This window comes from Gossypium arboreum, chromosome 6, assembly GCF_025698485.1.
Source record: "Gossypium arboreum isolate Shixiya-1 chromosome 6, ASM2569848v2, whole genome shotgun sequence".
Lineage (NCBI taxonomy): Eukaryota > Viridiplantae > Streptophyta > Magnoliopsida > Malvales > Malvaceae > Gossypium > Gossypium arboreum.
In genome coordinates, this window is record NC_069075.1 from 123610577 (window position 1) to 123623444 (window position 12868).

General features: G+C 36.4%; 1 protein-coding gene across 2 annotated transcripts; it reads right to left on the reverse strand.

Moving 5' to 3' along the window:
- Positions 1-260: 260 nt before the first annotated feature.
- On the reverse strand, positions 261-4114 carry LOC108485675 (IQ domain-containing protein IQM4-like). Of its 2 annotated transcripts, none has more exons than XM_053029944.1 (8): positions 3549-4114; positions 2519-3075; positions 2341-2406; positions 1947-2035; positions 1727-1814; positions 1412-1642; positions 1213-1314; positions 261-836 (listed from the first exon to the last, which is right to left on the reverse strand). In XM_053029944.1, exons 2-8 carry the CDS (start codon positions 2786-2788, stop codon positions 375-377), a joined length of 1308 nt encoding a protein of 435 aa, XP_052885904.1. In that variant the 5' UTR covers positions 2789-3075; positions 3549-4114; the 3' UTR covers positions 261-374. The 2 variants fall into 2 exon arrangements, with proteins under 2 accessions (XP_052885904.1, XP_017645019.1); XM_017789530.2 differs by having other exon boundaries at positions 2519-3145.
- Positions 4115-12868: the final 8754 nt, after the last annotated feature.

The window sequence follows — 12868 nt, forward strand, 5'->3', positions numbered from 1 at the left end:
AAAATTAATCTTAAATCCTTAAAGAAATGCATCATGAACATGAAGATTTGTCTGTTAATAATTCAAAAAAGGAGTTACAAATAAATTTATGGCTTATTTTATTCTATTTTGTTTTGGTGTGTTGAGAGTTGATCTGCTTGTTGGCTTTGAGCGAAAGTTGAATGATACCAATAATTTCAAAGTTAAACCGACTGTTTTTGTTTTGGATGTTTGGACTTCAGATTATGAATTAATTATTGGATTTTACAATATAAAAATGATTACTTTTGGAAAGGATTTATTACATTTCCATTGTACAAAATCCTGGCTGTTGAAAAAAATTAACTACATACAAAAATATGATAGAATCAAAGAAACAAAAAGAATGAACAGGCTTAGCCCACTGTTGCTATAGACCTTGGACTTGGCAGACCCATAGCTGCAATCCGTGGGGAAAGGTGGATTCTTGGACTGGGTCGTGGTGAAGGAATTGGACCCAACTTCACCATTCCAGGAGCCACCCTTGGTGATAGGTTTACCTGTTCCAGTGCTTTCCATTGAAGCTCGCTAGGGTAGTCTCGCACGCACCCGATACGGGGTCCGACCCCTGTCGTCCACTTAAATGACAATCTCTTGGCCATGCTGAACGCTGCTGCTTCTTCCTTGCCACCTGCGCCATTGGTCTCAATCTTCACATCTTTCTGATCATCACCACTGCTTCTTTTTGCCCCCCTCACGCTGTCACCTTCATCATTCTCATCAGCTTTCCGGCTTTTATCTGATTCGGGTTTGGGTTTGGATTCTTTATCTGGAGTAGGAGTTTGCCCGTATGAGTTGTCATCATCAACGGCACACCTCTGTAATCAAAAGATCACAAGCAACATGAGTAAATTTATCCAAGCATCTAAAGATGGAAAGAAGGATTAATTTAAATTCATCTTTCTAAGAAATGAGATGCTACTCCCTCAATTTTAATTAGTTAGAAATATATACGAAAATTAAAAAGTTAGTGTTAATTTATTATATGTAACTTGTTAAATTATTGATTTTGTTATATCCTTACACAAAAATCATGGATATGATTTTAGATTAATGTCAAGGTTTAACAACATTAAGCTAATATCTCTTATTTTTTATAAAGGTTAGTACTCAATTATGATAAATTAAAGTATAAATTTTATTTTTTAATATTCTTTATAAACATCGGAAAAAAGAGAGAAAAATATATTTTACCTTAACATTTGTGAGATTTACATTATTTTCCTCGAGAAAGCTAATGAATTCCATGAAATTTTCTTCCGTTGGATGATAATGACCACTGTATGGCCATATAGCCTGAAAAAAAAAAGAAAAAACAACAAGAGTCAGTGGAAAACATTAAAGATTAATTTCAATGCATTACATGCATGCATGAACGGAAAGCGAGTTGTACCTGGAGAACTCCATCACGAGCAACCAATCTTCCAGCTGCCGTGGTGGCACCGCCGGCTAGAAAACTAGAATGTTGAAATTTGCCCTTTTTCTTTTGACCCACATACAAGGCTCTACTTGTGCTAAGGACAAATATCCATTTGGATTCACCTGTGGTATCCACAGGTGACCCACTTTGCCTATAAGCAAGCCGCCCATTCTCAATTATTACTTCATATTCTTCCCTTTCTTTCTGCCAACAATTATTTAAATATGATTAGATGTAACCAAATATTAATATTATATAGACACACATGCAGCTATTGTTGAAACTTACTGGTCCAAGATATGTGATGCACTGCTGTTGTAGTTTTTTCCTTGGACATTTCTCAAGATTTACTTCTTTCCCATCTCCAACGTCCAACCTTTTAAATTAGATAAGAAAAATAATGAAAATATTTTAGAATGTAAACTTTTGACTTTTAGAGATTCGATCATTCCCTATGTCAAATACAGAAAATTTTGAAAGGCTGCTGATTAATAATTACAATAATTACCAGTAGAAGAAAGGCTGTGTGCTTTCGCTTGAGAACCAAACGTCATAATACATGTGTAAGTTATGACCGTACCGATGTCGTGGATCAATCTGTAAGGAATTAAAGGGGTGATGGCTTAGAGTCAGACATAGCTTTAGATTATCACATATTTATGTCAACACAAATTAAATCAACCGGCAAAAAGGATAAATTCCCATGTGCCTTTATTAGCTTTTCAGCTGTTGAATATCTTAAACGTAAATTTCATTATGTTTTAAACTGTTTCAAGGAATAATGTAGTAAGTATTTCTTCATTCATTGTATTAACTTTTAGCCTTTGGAAACCCTAGTTCGAGCTGCATGCAGATAATAGTTTAAAAGTGTATATATCCCTGTATGTGTTTAAACAACTTACAGCTTCAAGCCAGTGTTGAAGGGCTAGTTTTTTAGCTTTTTCATCCTTGGACAATCCCTTTCCTACCTGCAGCCAAGGAGGAAGAAATACCATCGATAAATATATTGGTTAAAAAGAAAGACAAATATATATACATATATATATAGACGATCCAACCGAATGTGTTTTAAAAAAGTACCTTTGCAGCTTTGGTCTTGGCTCTTACCCACCGTGAAACTGCAGATTCTGGTTTCTCAATCTCGAAGAAGGACACAGAGTTTTGCTTGAGCTCAGCTAGGTCTAATACCTTCCACCATAGCTCCTCAATCACCACTGCACAATCTGCAAGGTTTCTTCGAGTCCGGTAGCTCTTGTAGACTTTTTGAAGCTTAACAGCAGCCGCATCAAGCTCACTAACGGGTCTCGGCGAGAACAAGATTGTTGGTTTCGGTAGAGAAAGTGTGGCCATTGGTTTATGTATTAATCCATTCGAAGATGATTTCCTTTTGTCTTGAACCAGGTCCTGGAACGAGTGAGCTTTGTCAAGCAGTACTTGATAATAATCAGCTTTGCCGTTTCTCAAATTTTTCGAATTTTTCCTTTGAATCTTAGAATCTGACCCAACTGAATTGATTATGGTTTCTGAATCTGTTCCCTTGAAGCTATTTACCCTCAAGGTCACCTCTCTATCTTTTGAACGGAGACTGATGTTGCAGGCTAAATTGAAAAACCTGTGGCTTAGAATTTGTTGCCAGGCTGATAGAAGCAATGAAAGAGACAATCCCATAAGCCTTCAATTAGTTTATGACAAGATAACCCTCACTACCTGCTCAACATGATTGATAAACTAATTAAATACAAGATAATACAGATAGGATTAAGCTAAAAATGATGAATTTCCTTATAGAAAAATGGCCAGCTTCATGTTAAATATATTTATTGTTTTATATAAGTATGTAGTTAATTGATTTTTTTATTTGTTAACAATGATAAATAAATATTTGTATTTAACGATTTCTCTTTTCTCGGAATCGATATGAGAAAACAGTAGAGTTCATGTCCCAAAGAAAATTGAAAAAGGCAAAGCTAAAGCTAAAGTTAAAAGGCAAAGCACTTGCAAGTAGCAAATTGATTAACTCCAATAATTGAAGGGAAAGAAAATGCAAAAACATCGACTCTTATGCAACTTCATTAATCATTTTGAAAGAGAAGAATATGAATATCAATACCTGTATCCTGAATGAGTTCTTCAGATATGTTTTTTTTCCCTCTTTCTCAGTCTAACTGGAAAACAAAAACAAAAATCAAAAGATGTTTCCAAATCCTCTGCCCAAATGCCATCTCTTATTATATATATAGGACAAGAAGAAGTATTATGGAATCCAACTAATAAACCTTTAAATATTGCTGCCTAGAAAGGGCAAGGAAGTCGTAGCCAGTGAGATAGGTTTTGGATTATAAAAATGATGGGTTTAATTCAACGGTTTAAAGGCTCGTGGGCTAAAAAAAACACGAGTCTGATGAATTCAAAGCTTTAAATGTCGGAATTATTTTTTGAGGAAAAGTTTTCAAGGGTTTTCAAACTTCATTCCCTTTCCTTCCTGGAACCTTACCTGGAGACCCCCCTACGTGCAAAAGGAGAAGATAGAGAAGGGAGATTGGTCAAAGAAAGTAAGCTTGTAATTTAAAGTAAATCTATCCATGAAAAAACACGAAAGCGCTTTAAAATCTCCATGGGAATTGGTATTTTCTTTCTTGTTGTTTGTCTTTAATTTTCACGACAGTCAACGGGTGTATAGCTCGTGGCTTTGGTCATTCAAGAACGCGCTTTTTTTTTTTTTTGTGCTTGAATGGATTTTGTTTTTTACATTTTTTATCTGTTCTTACTATGGCTGCCCGCCACTGCCATGCAAATGCATTCATATGTATATTCCCACCACTTTTCTTAACTTGCTTTTCTTTTAACTTTACAGCATCAAAAACATTACTTGTGCACCCCACACTTTATTTTCTTCTCAAACTCCCTATATATACACCAATGTCAAAATAATGCAGTTTTATAATGAGATTTTGGACCAGAGTTAGTTTAATTCAATTTATTCGTGGAATCATTTTTAAGTAAAACAGTTTTAGGATGATTCCTAATGGAATTTTGGACCAGAGTTAAATAAAAGAAAAAAGAATCAAACTTAAAAAACTAAAATTTTAATTTACTCATGTTTAACAAAAGAATTATTAGCTATTTATGACATATATATTTTCAAATATTCAATTTTAAAATACTTAAATAAATATCATTAAAACCAAACATGAACAAAGAGAATAAACAAACCCAAGACATAAAGAGGGAAAACTAATTCAGAATAATAGATTTACCCCATACACCCTCACCAACTTTGAAATTACTTAATACATAATCGGCCTGTAAGAAAACTTGAATAAAAGGGGTGAAACACCCCAATGACAGACAATCGCATAGCATAAAGCTGCTTGAGTAAATGACTCAACTATTTTATTAACAATTTGTAGTGTCCAACGGAAAGACATGCGCGAAAATTGAAACTTCAGCCATAAACAATCACGAATCATAATACCAAACTCGGAGACATTCAAAGACGGTCGATTTAGAGCAGTATAACATCCTGACAATCGGATTCAACGATAATGGAGTCCATATGCAATGAACAAAGCCAAGATAGTGCCTCACGAACAATCATTATCTCTGCCATGCGAGTCTCCCAAACACCCATATAGATCCGAAATCCCTTTGAAAAATTTACCGATCGAGTCTCCAAGTACTTCATCGAAACTAGTAACATTAGACTTAAGATAGACGGCTCCATCATCAACATTACACCTTGTCCACTGACCAGTTGGTCTCTCCCACGATGTTTGTTGAAGTATAGAATGAACTTAGCAGAAACAACTTCTTTCTTTCTTCATTGAATAAGAGAGAGGTTCACTAACATATTTAACACATGCAGCCCATAACTGTTTATTAACAACTAACTGACAAAGCTAACAACTCTAGTATTCATAACAGACCTTAACAGCAATACTGTTTATGAAATACTCATAACATTCCTCGTGCTCTTCTAACTTTCTTTCTCCCTGAACTTAACTTTCATATGGAGCAACTTGAAGATGCCTCCTGAGCTTGTTGAACAGCATTGCAGATAACAATTTTGTCAAAACATCAGCAACTTGATCTACACTGGACACATGAACAACTTGAAGCACACCCGCTACTACTTTCTCCCTTACAAAGAATATGTCCAATTCTACGTGCTTAAACTTTGAATGCATGACTAGATTGCCTGCTACAACAATTGCAGCTGAGCTATCACACCAAACCAACGATTTCTTCTGAACTGGGACACTTAACTCAGCTAACAAAGATTGAAGCCAGACCATTTCTGCAGTGACATTTTCCAAACTCTTATACTCAGCTTCTGCTATAGAACGGGATACAACCTACTGCTTTCGAGAGCTCCAGAAGATTTGATTTCCTCCAAGAAAAATACAGTAGCCCAATGTTGACCTTCAGCCATCAATATCAGACTCCCAGTTCAAATCTGAGTAACCTTCAAGGACAAACTTAGATGTTCGACGAAAATGTAAGCCGTGATCTAATGTGCCTTACAAATATCGCAAAATTCTCTTAACAGCTTTAAGGTGTGTATCTAAAGGTCTGTGCATAAACTGACAGACTTTGTTAACTGAGAATGCAATGTCTAGTCTGCTGATTACCACATACTGGAAAGCCCCCACTATACTCCTAAAGAAACTCTCATCTTCAACCAAACTTCCCTTATGAGCTGACAACCGACAGGTAGACACCATTGGTATGGGAGAGCTACTTGATTTTTCCATAGAAGCCTTCTTAAGCAGATCCAGGATATACTTCTTTTCATTGAGAAATAGCCCATCTAAGGTATAGTTGACCTCAATGCCTAGAAAATAGTTCAACTTCCCCAAATCCTTTAGAGAGAACTGATGATTAAGATTCTTAACAAACTGGTTTATAGCATTTGAATTAGAACTAGTGACTATAATGTCATCTACATACACTAGAATGTACAACAATTGATTCCTAGACCTTTGTATAAAAAATGTGTTGAAGTATAAATGAACTTAGCAAGAACAACTTCTTTCTTTCTTTATTGAATAAGAGAGAGGTTCACTAACATATTTAATACAAGCAGTCCATAACTATTTCTTAACAACTAATTGACAAAGCTAACAACTCTAGTATTCATAATAGAATTTAACAGCAATACTGTTTATGAAATACTCATAACATTCCCCGTGCTCTTCTGACTTTTTTTCTCCCTCAACTTAACTTTCATATGGAGCAACCTGAAGTTGCCTCTTGAACTTGTTGAACAGCATTGCAGATAACAATTTTGTCAAAACATCAGCAACTTGATCTACATTGGACACATGACTAACTTGATGCACACCCGTTACTACTTTCTCTCTTACAAAAAATATGTCCAATTTTACGTGCTTAAACTTCGAATGTATGACTAGATTGCCTGCTACAGCAACTGCAGCTGAGCTATCACACTGAACCAACGATTTCTTCTGAACCGGGACACTTAACTCAACTAACAAAGATTAAAGCCAGGCCATTTCTACAGTGACATTCACCAGACTCTTGTACTCAGTTTTTGCTGTAGAACGGGATACAACCTGCTGCTTTTGAGAGCTCTAGGAGATTGGATTTTCTCCAAGAAAAATAAAATAGCTCGATGTTGACCTTCGGTCATCAATATCAGACCTCCATCTAACCTTTAAAGACAAACTTAGATGTTCGATGAAAATGTAGGCCATGATCTAATGTGCCTTGCAAATACCGCAAAATTCTCTTAACAAATTTAAAGTGTGTATCTAAAGGTTTGTGCATAAACTGACAGACTTTTTGACTGAGAATACAATGTCTGGTCTAGTGATTACCATATACTGGAGAGCCCCCACTATACTCCTAAAGAAACTCTCATCTTCAACCGAACTTCCTTCATGAGCTGACAACCGACAGGTAGACACCATTGGTGTGGGAGAGCTGCTTGATTTTTCCATAGAAGCCTTCTTAAGCAGATTCAGGATATATTTCCTTTGATTGAGAAATAGCCCATTTAAGGTATAATTGGCCTCAATGCCTAGAAAATAGTTCAACTTCCCCAAATCCTTTAGAGAAAACTGATGATTAAGATCCTTAACAAACTGGTTTATAGCATTCGAATTAGAACCAGTGACTATGATGTCATCCACAAACACTAGAACATACAACAATTGATTCCCAGACCTTTGTATAAAAAGTGTTGAAGTATAGAATGAATTTAGTAGAAACAACTTATTTCTTTCTTCATTGAATAAGAGAGAGGTTCACTAACGTATTTAATACATGCAGCCCATCACTGTTTCTTAACAACTAACTGACAAAGATAACAACTCTAGTATTCATAACAGACTTTAACAGCAATACTGTTTATGAAATACTCATAACATTCCCCGTGCTCTTCTGACTTCTTTTCTCCCTGAACTTAACTTTTATATGGAGCAACATGAAGATGCCTCCTAAACTTGTTGAACAGCATTGCAAATAACGGTTTTGTCAAAACATCAGCAACTTGATCTACACTGGACAAATGAACAACTTGAAGCACACCCGCTACTACTTTCTCCCTTACAAAGAATATGTCCAATTTTACGTGCTTAAACTTCGAATACATGACTAGATTGCCTGCTACAGCAACTGCAGCTGAGCTATCACACCAAACCAACAATTTCTTCTGAGCCGGGACACTTAACTCAGCTAACAAAGATTGAAGCTAGACTATTTCTGCAGTGAAATTTGCCAGACTCCTATACTCAGCTTCTGCTGTAGAATGGGATACAACCTGCTGCTTTCGAGAGCTCTAGGAGATTGGATTTCCTTCAAGAAAAATACAATAGCCCAATGTTGACATTCGGTCATCAATATCAGACCCCTAGTTCAAATCTGAGTAACATTCAAGGACAAACTTAGATGTTCGACGGAAATGTAGGCCATAATCTAATGTGCCTTGCAAATATCGCAAAATTCTCTTAACAACTTTAAAGTGTGTATATAAAGGTCTATGCATGAACTAACAGACTTTGTTAACTGAGAATGCAATGTCTAGTCTGGTGATTACCACATACTGGAGAGCCCTCACCATACTCCTAAAGGAACTCTCATGAGCTGACAACCGACAAGTAGACACCATTGGTGTGGGAGAGCTGCTTGATTTTTCCATAGAAGCCTTCTTAAGAAGATCCATGATATACTTTTTTTGATTGAGAAATAGACCGTCTGAGTATAGTTGACCTCAAAGTCTAGAAAATAGTTTAACTTCCCTAAATCCTTTAGAGAGAACTGATGATTAAGATCCTTAACAAACTGGTTTATAGCATTCGGATTAGAACTAGTGACTATGGTGTCATCCACATACACTAGAACGAACAACAATTGATTCTCAGACCTTTGTATAAAAAGGGAATTGTCTATCTTTGATATTTCAAACTTACTAGTGAGAAGAAACTCCTTTAATTTGTGAAACCAAGCTCGAGGAGCTTGTTTTAGGCCATATAGAGCTTTCTTTAACCTGCATACCAGCTGCTGGCCATTATCCCCTTTGTTGTTCAAAACCTGATGGTTGCACCATGTATATTTCCTCATTTAAATCACCATTTAAGAACGCGTTATTGACATCTACCTGCCTCGGAGACCAACCCAAGGACACTACTATTGCCAAGACCACCCTAATTGTTGTAGGCTTCACCACAGGGCTAAAAGTCTCATGAAAATCAATGCCAGCTCATTGAAGATAGCCTTTCACCAGTAATCGAACCTTGTATTGTGCTACCGAGCCATCAGCATTCCTTTTTACCTTGAATATCCATTTGCACCCTATTGCCTTTCTACTTGTAGGTAATGGCATAAGGTCCCAAGTGTGATTTGCAAGCAAAGCTTGGTATTCAGCTTGTGCAACAGCTGTCGATTCAGGACTCTGAAAAGCTTCTTGTATGGTAACTGGTTCCTTCTCAGTCATGACAGACGAGAACACTTTTAGTTTATAGATGCCATATTTAGATCCGGTCTACATGGGATGAGTATTCATAGCGGTCCTGATGGGAGGAGAAGAAGGCATACAATGTCCATCAGAGGATTTGAACGACAGAGGGGAAGAAGACAAATGACTAACAGGAAAATTTCTGGTAGAGTGGACCGATCTAGGGGTTGCCATAGAAGACGAGCTAGTGGAGCATACTAAAAGATCAACACAGGAGTGTAAAGGAACTGGCGCTGTAAAGAGAAGAATATGGGACTGCTAATGAGGTTACTTCATGAGGTCAACTGGATTTCTGAAAGAACAGCCTTGCTGAAATGGGAACTGAGTCTCATCGAAGACAACATGTCGAGACACAAACACACGACCAGTGTCATCGAGGCACTTATAGCCTTGGTGATTCGACCCAAAACCAAGAAAAGTACAACGCTTGGACCTAGATTGAAGCTTGTGTTGATTATATGGCTGCAAGTAATGAAAGCATGCACAACCAAAGACTCGCAAATGAGAGTAGTCAGGCATGACTTTATACAGTATCTCATAGGGACTAACACCTTAGAGAAAATGTGTAGGGAGCCTGTTGATCACATGGACAGCATGAGAGAATGTGAAGGACTAAAATTCTAGAGGCATAGATGCTTGAGCCAGAAGGGTTAATCCCATGTCAACGACCTGTTGGTGCCTTCGTTCAGCCACAGCGTTTTGTTTCGAGGTATGAGGACATGTAATTCTGTGTTAAATGCCAAGTTTGAATAGGCCAGTGGACAGTGAACGATATTCACCCCCCAATTGGTCTGAAGCATTTTTATAGAGAACCCAAATTGCACTCAAATCATTTGTTGAAAATGAAAAAAACAATTCAACACTTCAGATTTAGCCTTTATAAAGTACAACCAAGTATATCGGCTGTGCATATCTACAAAAGACACATAGTAAGAGAATCTATTGGATTTAATATGGGCTGGTCCCCAAACGTCAGATACAAAAAGTTCAAATGGCAAAGAATACACTATTTTTGAGGTACTAAAAGGAAGCTTATGAGATTTTCTTTCTTGAGAGAATACAAATCATGTTGCATTCTTAAAATCTTGATACTAAAGTTCACTCCAAAATGCTTTTCAATGGTTGACGAAATATCAAAACTAGTTTTCGTAGTTGTAAGATGAACCAGAACATCATCTGAAACTGTGGACAGTAGCCAGAAAGCAAGAAATTTGTTTTGTTTCTTATGAGCAAGAAATAGTAGATTATTGACTAAGTGACCATCGACTCCAGTAATAAGAGGAGAGGGAACCAAAATAGCATATTGTATAAACTTTCAAGGTCATAACCTCCAAGAGTAAAAGTTGATGTTTCGAGAGGAGAAAATTAGTCTCAGTAAGTTTGATGGTGTCATGCTCAGAAAAAGAGTGGATCGTGTACGACACAGTACTGCCTGAACCTTGAAAAGGAAATGCTTCCCTAGAATCAACACAGTGGCAAGACGTATCAAACCCAGGCACAGGATCAGTAGCCATGAAACCAATGAATGAGAGAAAAAAATTACACCAGAAACTCCTTAGCTCTTGATACCACGTTAAAGTATAGAATGAACTTAATAGAAACAACTTCTTTCTTTCTTCATTGAATAAGAGAGAGTTTCACTAACGTATTTAATACATGTAGCCCATAATTGTTTCTTAACAACTAACTAACAAAGCTAACAACTTTAGTATTCATAATAGACTTTAATAGCAATACTATTTATGAAATACTCATAACAATGTTGGAGATACTAGAGCCGTTGCATGAGTCTGCTAAACATGTGAGAAGGTGGAACGGGCAACTCTTCAATATTGTAAAAACTGCATTGCAAATATAACAATTCTAACAGAAGGCTTATCCTTAGCTTTACAACAAAATAGGTTCCTATGGAGACAAAGGGTCCAAGCAATGAGTAAACCCTAATCCCTGTGAATTGTGTTGTCCAAAGAGAGTAAAGAAAGTAAAAATTCTTGAAACTTATTGAAGTAGATACTGAAACCAGCAAGGTTCCATACTTCAACTACTTTCGGGCACTAAAGAAGAGCATGATAAATGCTTTCAAAATCACATCTAGTGCAATTTAGATCAAGATCGCAACCTTTTTCCATGAGCCCGCCCTTAGAAGGAATGAATTTTCGCAAACCATGTCACACAAAGTCTTCGAATTTCAGGGGTAGGTTTAAATTCTACAAATGTTGCCAAAGCCCTTCGAATGGTCTAGAATAGAAGTAGTAGTGCGCAAGGCTAAACCATAACCTGTTTTAACATCATAAACACCAAATTTATAGAAGTGCCATATGAGTCCATCAACCAACTTATTCACATTGTTTGAGTTTACAATGAATATAAAAAATTGTCAAGAAAAGAAACTGAACTTGTATATCTTTCGATCTTTTGAGTAACATATTTATACAACACATGGCCATACAAACCATGCTATTAACTGACTTAACTAAGTCCAACTGCTACTAACAAATCTAACATCAAATAGTTTTTCAATATTTATTAATATTCACCCATCATAGAGCTTTCTTAACAAGATAACTGTTGGACTAGGTGATTTTGTTGTTCAAATTTACTAACAACACTCGAGCCATATCTAAACTTACAAAAGAATGGCGTGAATAAAGGCTTGGTGAGAATGTCAGCCACTTGATCTTGTCCTAGAATATGGCTAACTACCAATTTGCCAGCAAAAACTTCTTCCCTGATAAAAAAAAAAATTCGAGTTCAGCATGCTTGAACTTAGAATGCAGTGCATGATTTGTAGATACTGCAACTACTGTTGAGCTATTACACCAAATAGTAGTGATGGATGTTGAAACTACCAAAAATAACTCTAAATAGTAGTAAATAGTGGTAGTAGGGTCGAGTCCATAGATATTGGTATTATAATCAACTTTTGTATTTATCTTGTAATCAGAATTTCTGTTGTGTCGATAGTCGTGGCAATAGTTGTGCCTACAACTCCAAACGAGCCTGCTGAAAAATAAAAAAATAAGTCAAGGGAGTTTTGAAATGTTTAGAAATTAAATAATTGAAACTACATAATTAAATAAATAAATAAATTGGAGATTAAATTCAGATTTTGTAATCAGAGATAATAAGCCTTATCATAGGCTCAGTGGATTTCAGATTTAGAATCGATCCTCGAAAATTAATTTTCTCCTCCAAACAATAAGGTGGTTATAGCAGTTAAGAAAGTCCTAACTGCCAATTCTTCCTCTCGTAGATGGTCCCAGTATTATCTAACTGAGATACACGCGTTCCTGATTAAATATTCCGAAAGCCTTACATTCTGAAGAACCCAACTCGGATTAACGACCTCAACCGTGCGGGTCCTTAAAACCCAATCACTTTTCCCTTGATTTGTTCTCGGAGATCCGAATACAATACGGCCGACTCGTTTCCCTAACTATCAGCAAACACGA

What these genes read in the sequence shown, in the direction of transcription:
- LOC108485675 (XM_017789530.2), bottom strand. Translation starts at nt 3,106, where the DNA reads ATGGGATTGTCTCTTTCATTGCTTCTATCAGCCTGGCAACAAATTCTA. An exon ending in CCAAGACCAAAGCTGCAAAG is followed by an intron (nt 2,407 to 2,518) that starts GTACTTTTTTAA and finishes CCTTGGCTGCAG; the next exon opens with GTAGGAAAGGGATTGTCCAA. An exon ending in CTCGTGATGGAGTTCTCCAG is followed by an intron (nt 1,315 to 1,411) that starts GTACAACTCGCT and finishes TTTTTTTTTCAG; the next exon opens with GCTATATGGCCATACAGTGG.